This window comes from Dipteris shenzhenensis, chromosome 4 (assembly GCF_047967505.1).
Source record: "Dipteris shenzhenensis isolate YYH24624 ecotype China chromosome 4, Dip_SZ_1.0, whole genome shotgun sequence".
Lineage (NCBI taxonomy): Eukaryota > Viridiplantae > Streptophyta > Polypodiopsida > Gleicheniales > Dipteridaceae > Dipteris > Dipteris shenzhenensis.
In genome coordinates this window covers 27,404,634-27,419,888 of record NC_141599.1, presented here as the reverse complement: position 1 = coordinate 27,419,888, position 15,255 = coordinate 27,404,634, and the positions used below count along the sequence as shown (strand labels likewise).

General features: G+C 47.6%; 1 protein-coding gene across 1 annotated transcript in view; it reads right to left on the bottom strand.

Annotated features, from left to right (window-relative positions):
• The window catches only part of LOC147902665 (uncharacterized), a 300,605-nt gene that overhangs the window by 93,893 nt on the left and 191,457 nt on the right, over nucleotides 1–15,255 (bottom strand). The window contains exon 12 of the mRNA XM_087373911.1: nucleotides 3,548–3,730. Within this exon, the coding sequence (XP_087230037.1) occupies nucleotides 3,548–3,730 (183 nt within the window). The remainder of the gene's footprint in view (nucleotides 1–3,547; nucleotides 3,731–15,255) is intronic.

The window sequence follows — 15,255 nt, the reverse complement described above, 5'->3', positions numbered from 1 at the left end:
TCAATCAATCCCAAGAAGCTCTCTTATGAGAGTGAAGGCCATCTTTCCTTCCTTTTCTTTTATCTATGGGCAACTCCACCATGTTGAAGTCACCACCAAGGATCCAAGAATTAGAAATAGAGGCACAAGGGAGTAATTTCTTCAAAAAACAGAGTTGTTCCGTCCTGTTGTTAGGGGCCATCAATCTATAAACAATTGTCCTCTAGATGGAACAATACTGCCATGGCCAACGACAAGAGGAAGAACTATGGCTGAAACCACAATGCATGTTCACCCTCTACTGCCACACAACAAACCAAAAAGTGTGACCCAAAAAGCAATTAACCTAACTTCTTAAAATCCCCATCATCAGGTTGTGCTCTTGGAGAAAGAGAACCACTAAAACACCTGGATGAAGCTAATTACGTATCAGCTATCTCCAACAATGATGAGGAATACCGCACCAAGAGCTCGAATTATTAGAACATGAAGCCAAGTTGAGTCAGTTTGGTGTGTTCTAGTGAGTTCTAGTCTAGAGTGTCCTATGGATGCCACGTGTCACATTGGGAGTTGATCCCATATGCATTGGTGTTCATATTGTGTGTGTGTGCTCTATATAAGAGCTATACTTATCTAGTGTCAAATCAATCAAGTATCAAGCCTACAAGCTCTTTGGTCTACATGCGAGGACTTTCATTTTGGTTCATTGCTATTGCTATTTCATTTCCATTTCATTATGTCTCTCTTTGAGTACAATTATCTCTCTCCCTAGCCTTCCCTCTCTGTCTCTCCCTCTCCACCATGTGCCCCCGTGTGGTATCACAGCCTCCCTTTCTATTTTTCCCTTCTCCTTGCTCTACCTAGAGGATGAGAGAAGCTTGCAAATGGAAGCTCTCCACTACTCCAAGATAGAGCTCCCTTCCACTCCTTTCTTCCCATCTTGCTTCCCTTAGCCTCACCTTCGGAGCTGATCTACCACTTGATTTACCTTGCTATCAACTACCCTTTCTTCAGCCTGAAATGCCTCGCCAACAGCGACTTCTTTTGCCTCACCATCAGCCGCCTTATTAGCCTCTCCACTAGCTGCTTCATCGACCTGCAAACAGGCCGTACAGCCCATTGTAAGCAGGCCGTACAGTCCGTATGGACTACATGGACTGTCTTGAACAGTATGGACTGTTCCAGCCTGTCCGTACTGTCGGCCCACTATTGCTGTACTTGCCGCCGTGACTGCTGATGTCCATACCAGCCCTCTTGAGTCCTCAGGATGCGTGTCATTGCTGATATTCTTTGCCTTTCCCATTCTGCATGAGCTAGTGAGCTGAGATGCCCTCATTTTGCCCCCAAATTGCTGCTCCATCTTGCTCATGATGACATCTCTATCCTCAAGCTCTCTGCTTGTGGAGAAGTTCAAGGGCCAAGGCTTTCCTACTTGGTAGATGAAGCTGCAATTGCTTCTCATGAAGGAAGGATTATGGGACATCATTGCAGCTAATGCCACTCCAACGAATCAATGACAACTCAAACTTTGGAAGTAGCAGAAAGACAAAGCTATTGCTCTTATTGAGCTATGCTTGGCAGATTCTCTCATTCATCACGTCGCTTCAAATCCAAGGCTAAGGAGATCTGGCACCGATTGGAGAGCCTATTTGGTAACAAGGTTACTAACTCCAAAGTCTTTCTGAAATTGAAGTTTTATGAACTGAAAATGCAAGAAAATGAAGAGCTAGGTGATCATCTCTCCAAATTTCACTCTCTTGTTCAAAAATTGTCAAGTTTGAAGTGCCCTGCAGATGATGAGCACAAGATGGCTGTCCTAATCAAAAGTATGGTAGGTATTTCTCGTTTTGAGCAAACCATTGAAGTCCTACAACTTGCAGCTACCACATTTGATGATTTGGGTTTTGGCTAAGCTTCGAAAAAAGCTTGAGTATTAGAAACTGGCAACCTGGCCTTTGCACGTTCGTCTTCGAATAGTGCAGTCCATCCTTGTGGTATATATTCAATTTTACTTGCCATTGATCATGTTCACTAAGGCAAATCTTACATCTTTCATGTTTGTCTTTATGGAAATCTTCTAGCGATTCAAACATGGCAGAAAAAGTCTCAGGCTGCTTTCGATGCATCACATTTGTTCTCAAGATGCATGGTGGATTGAACATCACAAATATTCATGTGCATATTCTTGCCCACAGGGGGGAAAATGTTGCTGCAATTTCTGCAAGGTGATCAGCCTTGGGCTCTTATGATTAGGACTCTTATTTCTGCATTTGGTCATTGCCAACTCGATCACTGGGATTTCTTTTTGGGCTGCACTGATGGCACTTTGCCTGGATGCCCTTTTGTCTCCCGCTTGCTTCTTGATTGGAAGCATGTTCTTTCTCCTCTGGAATGGAATGGACAACAATCTTTGCTTGGGAATTCTTTGAGAGTTGAAAGCATTCACTGGTTGAAAGTCTTTCAGCCTCCCTTGGCTTTACAGGAACGTCGACATTCCTACTTTGTCTCGTTTAAAAGCATCACCTCGGTTGCTGATGTTATAGATGATGCTGGTACTGTCCTCCCCTTTTCTCTAGCAGGCACTATATATGGATTAGGCTCAAAACACCACATCTTGTGGACACAACCGCAGACTTAGTAGTTTTTGACAGAAAGAATAAATGCCCATTAAAAACTTTGAAAAAAGAGTACATTGATCATGTGGACTACATTGTTATTTTTGGGCAACACTCAATTGAAGCTGCTAAAAGACTTCAAGACATTAAGTCAGTCCTTGAAGCTACAAAAGCTCTCACAACAAGACAAAGTACCCATACACGCGTACACAGACGCGTTTACTGAACTAAATAAAAAACTTACGGGCGCGTCTATTTTCATGTCTGGAGACCCGCATCTAACAGCGCGTCTATATAGCGCACACATGCGCATATAGACGCACATTTAGACGCTTAAATAGACGCTCTTATAAACGTGTTTATAGACGCAAAAATAGATGCTTGCCGAACAGACAGACGCGTTTATAGACACACTAATAGATGCGCTTTATAATATATATTTTTTCATTTACACAATGTTGTGTATGTTGTGTATGCTATATAGTTACAAGGATCCCATTTCCACATGATGGTGGAAGAAACAACATCTACGAAGTCTCCACAATTACCCAAAGGAGTAGAGGCATTATGTTGCAGAAGATGAAAGGGAGGGACCATCCTCTGAGAGGAGGCTAAAGCGTGAGAGGGAGACGGAACCAAGTTAGGTGAAGCAAAAGTTTGTTGTGGTAGGAGTATCGATAGGTGTACCTGCTGGAGCGAAAGTCAAAGAAGTCCTCCACCTGAAGGAAGCACCTACTATACTGGGGGAGAAAGAGGAGGCTGCCGAGGTTGGATGACTGTAATTGGCCAGAATTGAGGGGATCATACCATACTAGATCTATAATTGCAAACCTGCCATTCCCCACTACAACACAACTCTTCCTTTGGGGTGCAACAACATTCACTATTTGGTTACTAGTAGAAATGATTCCTAGGTAAAAACACACAGATATTATGGTTCTCTGCTCTCGTACCTGTAAATCATGAAAGCTACATAAATATGCAGTGCAAGAAACTGGCTCTTCAAGTTCTGTTCCACGGAGTATGTACATCCGAGCCTTTTCCATAACAGCAAGAAGGTCCCCATTATCATCTGCCCATTTCATATTCCACACATCTTTTCTTTCAAAATCAAGACATGTTATACCTGCTCCTTTCTGCAAGAAAGCATAAAAATATTTTTGTTCATACAAACATTTGGTACACCTCTAGCTTTTTACGATGTCTGAGCATTTAATAGTCATGCATAGAAAAATATATTAATGATTCTCTTTCATCTTCTTTGAGATTTCTAAATATAAGAAATTGTATCTCAATCTCAAAGAAAAAACTCTTTTCAAAATTATGAACTACCAAAGTGGAGAATGAACCACAATGGAGATAACGAAACAAATGGAACAATTTATGCTAAACAAAGGGATATTATTCTGAAAAATCTATTTGTGTATATTTAGAGATTACGTCACCCAGTTTTACAAGTACAAGCATGATCATTACACAATGAATCTACGTGACCACACAAGAAGACCTAGAGCAAGATATTGAAGCAATCCACACTTGTAGTGTGAGCCTTCTTGTTGCTGCTTTTCCGTTGGTCTGTGCTACGAGCATCTATGCAGTGACAAAACTCGCTTCTCTCCCTTGCCTAGTAATTGCCCATGCAATCTTTTTCCTTAGGATTGGCTTAATCCAATTTCCTATCTCTATGCGGCTAGGAGCCCTCATGCACGATCAAGTTAGTTTTTTTTTCCCCCCAAAGAAAGGAACCTTCTATTAATGCTTAAAGATTTCATACAAGACAGCAGCCCCGAAGGTGCTGAGTATGGAAAAAAACGAAAAAGGCTGAAAGAAAGAAACCAGCCTGTTCTAGAGAAGCCCAGCTCATTGCCTAGGGGATCTCTGGAACTGGGGCTAACAGCCAAGTGGGGGGACTATACAGCCAGCGAATCCCTTGCGGAGTGAAGATGTAGAAAACACCTGCAGGCCAAGCCTTGCAGAAACGAGCACGCCTCTCAGTAGTCACCCTGGAGCCTGGAGTCCCACGCTCGCAAGTGGACCGTAGAGTGTAAATGATATCCTGCCATATGGCAACTAAGGTAGCCGAGGGTGGAACCGGGTGCTCTCCCATCACAAGACTGCAGCGAGCCACCCAAATGTTCCAAGCCGTGATGCTGGCTACCACCTCCCAAACACTGTCCTCCCTAGGAGGAGGAGGAGCTAGGGTGTTAGGGGGCACTGCCTCGTGGCGTGCAATCCTCTGAATGCTCTGACCTTGTATCCGGTAGGCTGGGGAGATCTCATCAATCTGAAATGCGTGCCCTCCCTCTGTCAACCAAGCCACCATCCCCCAGGTGTAGTCTCTGTGAAGACTCTGCATACGTGTCATGATCCTGAGGGCTCTCATCTAGATCCTCGCTGCATACAACAGCTCCATAGGCAATGTGGGGTAGAGGGGGAGGCGGGGAGGTGGAGGAAGTGCGGAGGGAAAGCAAAGCAGGCGGGCGGGGTGAGGCAACGGGGCAACCACGGGGGGCGCAGCAAGAACTCACGATTGAGTTAGTTATGTCAATAGATCCATAAACTGTTGTCTGTCCTTCTGAATTTCACAAAGGCATTGTAGATCATCAGTTTTGCAATTTGCTAGCATTTTACCTCGTTTGAGATGTCAAAGTAGTATTCCACTATGCCTCGCCTTAGGAATTCGCTTGTAGCCTGGCTTCTCATACAATGTGCAAATATCTGCTCAAGAATGATTCCTCTAATGTCATTATTTGTCCATCTTTGTGTGTACTTCTAGAATCCACTTAGGACTTCTACATTGTAGGGTATGTGCTAGTAGTCACTATACTCTTCGCCAGCTTGGAGTAATTTTTAGGCCTCAGCTACTACAAGAGATAGGAAGAAGTTTTCGGCACGTGCTTGAGTGGTAGACCACTTTTTCCGATGCATGTGGAGAGGGTTCTCCAACAGCACCTTCTGTTAGGGTTGTCTTGCAGACCACCAGAGCGGAGGACCTTCCTCATTTCATCTCGCTTCCCACCATTCATGGAGGAGAGATTTTACATCGAGTGCACATATTGGTTTGCATGGACAACGTTTCGTTTGTAGAGCAATGGGACATTCAATAGCCACCTCCTCAAGATACAAGGATTGGTCAAAGGACCATTACCCAGACAAGCCAGCAACAAAGAAATCGGCCCAAAGCTCAACAACAACAGCAACGGCCCAGGGCAACCAGCAGTACAGATGGGGAGACAAAGGGAGGAGGCCAGGAGCACAAGGGAGGTGGATGGGAGACCCCACACATTGGTGTGATCAGGTTGGATGGGAGACCATGCACAAAGGTGATTAGGGGCACGTAGTCCACAAACCACATTGCAGATCATCAATTTTGCAATTTGCCCACATTTATCTGGGTTGAGATCTCAAAAGTAGCATTCCGCTACACTTGACCTTAGGCACCTATGTTCTCATACAATATGCAAAATATGAACTTAAGGATGATTCTTGATGTCATTATCTACCCATTTTTGTGTGTATTTCTAGAATCCACTAACTAATTCTCTATTGTAGGGTGCAGATTGGCAGTCACTATCCTCTTCCCTAGCTTGGACATTGAGCTTCATCTTAAGATATGGAGCAGTTTTGGGCACGTCCTTAAGACAGATGTTCCTTGTTTCATCTCGCTTACCACCATTCATGGAGGAGAGATTTTACAGTAAGTGGAGTATATTAATTTGCCTAGCTAGTATTCTATTTGTGAAGAGGTGGGACATTCAACAACAACTGCCTAACTACGACACAAGACTATAGTCGGAGGCCGGACATGGGTCAATAGGATGTCTCACCATAGTTTGCAGGGGAGAGGTGGTAGGAGAGAGTGAGTGAAGGGGATCACTCATGTAGACGTCGAAGAGCATGTCTGTAGATCAGAGACAAAGTGGATTTCATACGGAGAGATATTGTACATACAACTTTTGGGAATGGAATGGAAAGGCTGTTTTTTTGCGGGAAATTTGTTCTTGTTCACCCTACTTGTATCCTACAAATGAAGAACGAAGCTTGGCACTTAATTAGAAATCTATTGTCAGCACAAAAGAGCAGAAATGCCGTGCTGCAAGTGTAGAAATAGAGTTGCAATAATGCATGGAAGGGATGCAGCAGGGAACTCTGTGATGCCAATGTACAAGAGTACAAAGAATGTATAGACAGAAGAACACACCTCAAAACCTACAATAGTATGAAGAACTAGTGATTGTTGGAATATGAAGCCAAAGTGAGTAAAAAAAGAGTGTACTAGGTGTCTAGGGAGTGTTTTATAGTCTAGTGAGTCCTAGACATGCCACGTGTCATATTGGGAGTTATCCCATATACACTACGGCTTTCTAGAGTCTAGTGTCACACTATATAGTGTTGTACTTGTCTTGAGTCATTCATATCAGTCAACATCAAGCTTTATATCATGTGAGTATTTTGGTTATCATTGCCTAGCACTTGTTCTTTCCATTATGCTTTCCATATTTCCATTCTGTTCCTAGTTAGCTTGGCATTCTCCTACTGCCATGTCTCTTCATATCGTATCAAAGCCACCTCCAAGAGGTTGAGGGAAGAGAGTAGCCATGAAGCTGCCTTCCCTCCTCCTCATTGGAAGGTCCTCTCTTCCACTTGGAGGGCTAGCCTCTCCTCCTCTCCTTCCTTGAGCCTCAACGTGGAGCTGTCCTTCCTCTTCATAGTTGCCCTCTTTCTCAGTCCCTTCAGCCCGAATCTATGCCTCGCCGTCGGCAGCTGCTTTAGTAGCCATACAGCCAGCCATACATCCGTACGGACTGGTGCGCCATATACCAGCCTGCTAATCTGCCGTACATGCCCATACCAGCCATTGCATCTACCCGTACTACTCGTGCAACTGTCCTACGATGTAACGTACAACATGACTTGCCTGCCGTACGAACCTGCCATATGATTGTACGTCTACCACTCGGGATTATCATCAGCTCTGCCCTCGCCATCAGCCTTGGATCTGTTGCTCATGCTGCTCTCGGGATTGTTGCCAAGCTGTTGCTCCTGCCCTTGGGATTCCCACCAACGACTGCTGTGATCCACGCCTCATTTCATGACGCAAAAGTTCCACTTGCTACTGCTGCTTCAATCTACATAGCATTTCTACCCTATTTTGGGATAAAAATTGGGGCTTTTGTGCTCTGCAGGTTCCTAAGAGTTGTGGGAGCATTATGTGAGCTCCAACCACTTCCCAACCTCTTCGATTACCGCCCCGATTGTCCTTGGTGCCCAAGCTCCACTTTTGACTGACTCTCCGAGTGCTCGTGACACCTCCGGCCTCGGTGACTCTCCCTTAGCCATTTTGAGAGTCACTATGTGAGTGCTCCATTTAGCTACCCCATGGACTTCACCGACACATCTTTTGGGGCATTCCTGCCTAGCGCTTCTTCGACATCGTCATCGTCTCGCAGGGATGTGCACATGTGTGCAGTGGCTACTTGGAGGACATCTCTTATCATAAGAGATCTATTTTTTATTACTACATGCTTGATGTTATTTTGGGGTCCTTTGCCCTGGGTAGTACCCCAAAAATTAATGTATTGAATTTTGGTTTTCATTGAGTCTAAAGGTCCTTTGCCTTGGATAGTCCTCCTAAAAATGATGTATTGGGTTTTCTCTTTTTTGGTGTGCGTCTTCCTAACATGTCCTGTTATGAAGCCAAGGGGGGATGTACTATGGGATCCATATGTATTAACTTTGATATGTCTATTTGTTTATCAAGCCTGGCTTGAGAGTTCCAGGATGTTGGTGCATTGGTCTCCTACACCTCTGAGTTGGTCATGCATCCATGCATGATGAGCCTCTAAGCCATGCTAGATGAGCTTTCTATGTTATGCTCGCTAGCCTCTGAGCCATGCTCACTTGCCTCTGAGATTGTGTGGGAACTATGTCTAGTTCTAGACCGGCATGCACAGTTTTGATGACTATCATTGTCATGATCCGTTCTTGGTTCCATTCCAGTAGTCTCTCACCTTGCCTTCATGGGGGGGGTGTTGGAATATGAAGCCAAAGTGAGTCAAAAATGAGTGTACTAGGTGTCTAGGGGGTGTTTTATAGTCTAGTGAGTCCTAGACATGCCACATGTCATATTGGGAGTTATCCCATATACACTATGGCTCTTTTTTTTTTTTGGGCAAAAAAGAGACTTCTATTAATTAAGAAAGAAACTCGCTAGAGCGAGCTCTGTGCGGATATACAACATGCTAAGCATGTAATAAAAAACACCTCAGAGGAATGAGGTAGAAAGAAACCAAGGCTGAGGCTGAAAATGCCAACTCAACCCCGTAGAAGTCTCAGCAAAGAAGGGAGAGTCTCTCAAATCTCTAAGAAAAGTAACTCTCCTGTAGGAGGCTGCTCAAGATGAGGTCGCCCAACTGGCCATTAGAATCTATCCAAGTACTGGCCAAGATCTGAGAAGGGTGAACCTGAGAACCCTCCAAAGCCTCAGTGCATCTGGCTCTCCAAATGTGCCATGCTACAATGCTAGCTAAGACCTTCCATGGAGAGTCGACCGAGGAATGAGCAGCCCTGAAGAGAGTGGCCGGAACATCCTCTAGAGAGCACGACTCCACAAGGTGTCATCGGATGTGAAGAGCCGAAGAGGACTCAAGTCTCTCAAAAAAGACATGGGGCCTTGAAAGAGTAAGCCAAGCCACTGATCCCTAGGTCATATAGAAATGTCGGGGAACAAAAGTGCTGAAAAGTCTTGCAATCCCCTTCCATATAATTCTCGCCTGTCTGCAATCCCAAAGGCAGTGCTGTATTGTCTCCAAAGCAGAAAGGCAATGAGGGCAAGAAGGGTCAGCTCCGAACCTGGATCTCCAATGGTTTACTGCTATCCCACCATGAATAGAAAGCCAAAAGAAGAGAATGATTTTTCTATTCTGGTGGGATTTCCAGAGCCTCTGCCAAAAAATTTTCTACAAGTCAGCCGAAATCTGAAAGTTCTCCCAATGATGAGCTCTGGTAGGCCTCCAACCCCTACAGCTGAGCTGGAATTTTCTGGCATTACTAACCGTGTAACAAAAGAAGGGGATGCCCTTCTCTCGGTGCCCTTCATCTATCCATTCCCATTCCCCAGGGTCCCACTGCAAAAACTTAATTGGGACACCTCCATAGAGCCATAGCCTCCATGAGCCCAGGGCGATGAGAAGCCGGTCAGGATCCAAGTACCACTGTGAAAGAGAGCCATGCTCCATGAAGCCCACTATCCTGACTAGCTGAAACGGTACCTCCAATAAGATATTGTTTGTGGATCTGGACAGCCTGCCCCCCGAAGAAACATCAAAGACTAAGGCATCCTCATGTGTGTCATGAAAAGCAATCACCTATAAAGGAACTCCCAGTCTGGAAAATGCCCCCATCCAGGTGGAGCAAGTAATAGGCATGTCATCTATGTCCACCCAATCCAAGGGCAAGGCTGCATCAATTTGTCGGACTCTCCCTGCACTCCCTCTGAGATTCAGAACCATCTGGGCCTATCGGTCTGCTAGAAGCTTCCTGAAGGCTTTCCATGCTCCCACAGTAGATGCAGGGCCCCTCTCCCATCTTGGCCACTGCATGTAAGGAGAAGCTCCAAGTGGTCTGCCATGCTCATCCAAAATCATGTCTTTCAATCTCTTCACGGGTGGATGGGGGAATCCTACGAAGAGTACTCCTAAAGCTGGCCCATGCTTTCAGGATAGCAACCATAAGAGAGGAAGAGGGAGATCTAAGGTGGGCTATGGTGAAAACCCATCTAGTACTGTGTGTCCAATCCTCTCCTGAAGTGGGCATGCGATACTGTATGCATCTGATAAAGAAATCATTCCAAGGCTCTTGCCCTGGCATAAGTCCTCTCACAACGACCTTGCAGAGTAAAGCTATGCACTGTAGATCCGGGTCGATGATATTCAAACCCCCAGATATAATCTTTGCCACTGTCATACCCTAGATTTGACTAGTCCCCTGATCTGATAAGTCAATTTAGGTAAATTCGGAGCTGCTCCTCTCCCCGTGAGCTACTGCCCTCCCCGTCTCCCTCTCTCAGCCAGCCCCCTCTCCCTCTCCCTCACCCTCGCTGCCCCCCCTCTTCCCCCCCCTTGCTGCTCCACCTCTCCCTCCCCTCTCGCCAGCCCCCTCTCCCTCCTCCCTCCTCCCTCACCCTCCCTCTCTCCTTCCTCCTCCCTTACCCTCCCTCCCCTCCCCCTGCTGCCCCCTACCTCTCCCCCACCCGACAGCCCCCCCGGCCCCCTCCTTCACCCCCGCCCCTCCCTCCCCCTCCCCGCCCTCCCTCTCTCCCACCGACCAGCCCCCCTGCCCCCTTCTCCTCCCTTGCCCCCTCCCCCGCCATCCCTCTCCCCCCCCGCTGCCCCCTACCTCCCCCTCCCCGCTGCCCCCTACCTTTCCCTCCCCGCCCTCCCTCTCCCCCACCCGCCAGCCCTCCCTCCACCTTCTCCTCCCCCGCCCCCTCCCCCACCCTCCGTCTCCCCCCCCCCCCCCTTCCTAACCCGCCCTCCTTTCCTCTCCCCCCCCCGCCTCTTTCCTCTCCCCCGCCCTCCCTTTCCCTCCCCGTCAGCTCCCTCCCTCCCTCCTTAACCCCCCCCCCAGAAAAAAAGGGAAAAAAAAATCCTCCCCGACCACCCTCTCCCTCTCCCTCCCCGCCCCCTTCCTTCCTAGCTCAGCTCCTCTATGCCTCCCCCTTCAGCCTACCTCCGTCTCCCCCCCTCAGTCTTTCCTCTCCTTGCCTTCCCCTCTCTCCTACCCTCTCTTTCTGCTTTTTCTTGTGCCCGTGTTCCAGGCCGTTCTAGGCAGTAGTTTCACGGACAGAGCTTTTTTCAGTGTTGGAATCGGCCTTTTCAGATTGATTGGTGAATGGATCCCCATTCAACCAATCTCCGTCCACTTCCACCGGCCGCGAGAACAGTCATTTTTTCAGAAGACGAGTTGAAGCAGCTCAAGAAAGATTTGGAATTAGAGGGTTCCACATCACTTTTCGTCCGCATCTTTGGGTCACACCCTTCCAAATCACAGGCTAGAGACTGGATGCTGGCAGGATTACCAGGAGATCTCGCCCCACACCTCAGGGACATTCGACTTCTGGGACGTGGATTCTTCCAAGTGGTTTTCGACTCCCATGAGTCCACAGCCCTTGTTCTCAAAGCTAATCCCCTGGCTTTGGGTTCAAGGAGGATCTGTCTTTTACCCTGCACCTTGGGCTTTGATCCGGTTGAGGAGGACAGGTAGGTCACATCACTGTTCATTAGATTTCCAGGTGTTCCTCAGGTCTACCATCGACTGCTTGCCACTATTGGAGCCACTATCGGAGTGGTCACTGAGATCTCCCCCCTTCCTGGCATGCCGTCTTCCTCAGCAGAGGTAGTCAGTGCAGATGGGGTGCCTCGTGTTAGGGTCATTGTCTCGGACCCTAACATCTCAGATGACCACATCATGCTTCAGCGTCTAGACGGCTCTCTCTTTCGACAGAGTGTCGAGATTTTAGGTAGAGACGACCAGTGCAGGATTTGCAAGACCCTTGGGCACTTTGCTAGAGACTGCCCAAGGAAGAGACAAAGACCCAAGAGGTCTTCTGGTGCGGTTCCTTCACGTACTACCCGACTGCACCTCCCCAGCACCCTGTACCACGCAATCCAGGACCACTAGGAGCAGCAGGGCGCCCTGCTTCACGCACCCCAGGACCACCAGGGGCAGCAGGACGCCCAATGCCCGCAGCCCACCCAGTACCACGGTGGAGAGCTATCAGAGCAGCTCCCTTACCTCAGGAGGAGACCTTTGATCCTATTTAGACAGACACCTTCCAAACTCCAGAGGTGGATGTTGCTGCAGCCCTAGACACTACAGCTTCACACCAGGAGGGGCCTTCAGATGCACCAGCCCCAGTCACCTTGGTTTTCGACCACGAGGGGGCTATAGGTACTTCTTCCCCACAGACTATTCCTGCCACACTCACGATAACCGAGAAAGTGCAGACACAGATGAGGACTCCAGATTCCTCTGCCATAGGCCTCCCCAGCCCCCAGCTCCAGTTCTGCTGATAGAGGCCTGGCAGGTCCTTCTCCTCCATCTTCCACGAGTGCAGGTCTTCTTTGCACTCCTCAGCCAGACTTGCTTATCAGGAACTCTTTTTCGGCACTCACAGATTCGGCTACTTTCATGGATGATGAGGAGTTTGTGCCCTCCACCTTAGGGGTCCCGGTCATTGGGATTCCTTTTGATAGGGCCTCCCCTTCAGCAGGTGTGGGGATCCTTTCACCTATTGAGTTTCCTGCCCTCAACAGCAGTGTTTCGGCCAAGGTGAAGCCGGTCTCCTCTACTAGGTCAGGTAAGCCTTTCCATCAAGCATCCTCGTCACTTCATTGACCATTGTTCTCAGGGCAGTTCCACTCTCGTTCGATGAGTTAGTTGGGCTTTTGTTGCAAGAAGAGGAGAGATGCTCAAATTTTGCCAAAGCCTCTCGTCAGGGTGAGCAAGCGCTTGCCATGGGTGGAAAGGGCGAATTTCAGAAAAAGGAGGGGAATGCAACTCAGCCCAAGGAGGGGAATGCAAGCAGTTCAAGCAAAAATCAGAAAAAGGGCAAATGCAATTATTGCAAGAAGCCAGGGCATTACATCGCAGAGTGTCAGAAAAGGATTGCAAATGAAAAGAAGAGGCAAAGGGACAGCTCTAGCAGTAATTTTGTTGCCCCCACTGAAACTCGTGCTTCAGATGCACATGGTGAAGCTCATCTTGCCCAAGGTGATAGAGATTTTGTGTTTGCTGCATTTAATGATAAGATGGATACGAGGGAGGATTTGAATGAGGTTGTAGCAACAGGCACATATGACAAAGACTTATACAAGCTTGATGCTCATCCTTATTATTAGAAGGTATTGGCTATAGCAAACACTTCCCAGGCTGATTTATGGCATGCCAGGTTTAGACATGTCCATCACAAGGCATTGTCCTACTTGTACAACAATAATATGACTGGTGTGCAAATTCAGCCACTACGGAGTTAATGTGGTTAAGGAAGCTTTGGCATGACTTGCATCATTCACAGGATGGTGAAACAAACTCTTATCTTCTGTGACAACCAGAGTTGCATTGTCATAGCCAACAATGCTGTCTTTCATGCTCGCATGAAACACATTGAAAATCATTATCATTATGTACGGGATTGTATTTCTGATGGCTTCATTGATCTCATCTAGTGGCGGATATCTTCACCAAAGCTCTGTCAACAGATCTTTTCTTACGACATCGACATGGCTTGGGGATCAGAGACATTCTCACAATGTCAAGGGGGTTGTGAAGTGATGAGGTGAATAAAGAAGCTGTGTAGGAGGTAAGGGGCATGCTGCACTCCACTGATGCAAAAACTAAGTTAGATGAGGGCCACATGGGCAAGTATGTGTACCCCCACGCTTGAGTGCGGTACTTATTGGAGGTTTAGAAGACCTCTGTCCTATCCCGAAAAGTGGAGCAAAAGAATGCAGCAAAGTCGTACGGCTGGGTGATGAAAAGATCTGACTAGAGCACCCTGCATAAAGCGCAGAAACTCCTATGATCCATCTGTCTAAGAAACCCGATCTCTGCATGGTACCCTCCAGGAAAGACCACTCCACCCTATCGTAAGCCTTCTCAAAATCCAAGAGAAGGATGGCCAAAGGCTGTGACTCCTCCCTCAACCAATTTACTACCTCCCAGAACGTGAAGATGTTGTCAGGATGTTGTGCTCTTGAAAGAACCTGGTCCAAGTGTCATGGATGATGTCAGTAAGATGGGTCCGTAACCACAAACTCAAGACCTTGGCAAGGATCTTGTATGCAGTTGAAATAGCCTTGAGGTAGGTACGGAGCTGCGGAGCTATAGGTGGTTGGTTATAGATGTATATACTTTGTAGCACGATGGTAGAATGGCTTTCAATAGTCTCTCTCTCTCTCTCTCCATGCTACTAGCTCTTGAGAATTGCGGTGTGTATTTGGAAGGGATTAGGAGGTAGAGGAGAAGATGGCGGGGGGAGGCCAAAGAGAAGGAGGGGGGTGAGGCGGGAGGGGGAGGGGATGGCAGAAGAGCAGGCAGAGGGGAGGAGGCGAGAGGCGGAGGAGATGGCAGGAGGGAGGCCGAGGAGAAGGCAGAAGGCGTAAGATATCAGCCAAGGGCAGCGGGGGCAGTAGCTCACGTGGGAGCTCAGCTCTTCAGCTCCTCTGGGTGGTGAAGCAGGAATGTTTAGGGCTGCCAATGTGTAGCTATTCTCTCTTGATCGCCCAATTGTCCTAACCACTAGAGTGGGAGTGAGGACTCTCCCAGTCCGAGCTTTAATGTAGGAAGGGGGGGCCTAAAGAGCTATGGGGCCTAGCAAGCAAGAGGGAAAGGGAAGGGGGGGGAGGGGTATGTTTTACATCAAGTCCGGGAGGAGAGAGATGACCAAAGAGAAGCAAAGAGGACAAGGCTGCAAAGTAGAGGACGGGGACATAGAAATGGAGTGTAGAGCAAAGAGGAGCAGGCTAGAGGGAGAAGCCTTAGTGGAGAGGCTTGAGGGAGGAAAGCAATGGAGAGGCTGAGCGGAAGAATCCTAGAGCAAATACTTTTACTAATGTCTATAGAAGGCCAAAATATCCTATGAGGCTAAAAATTGATGTTG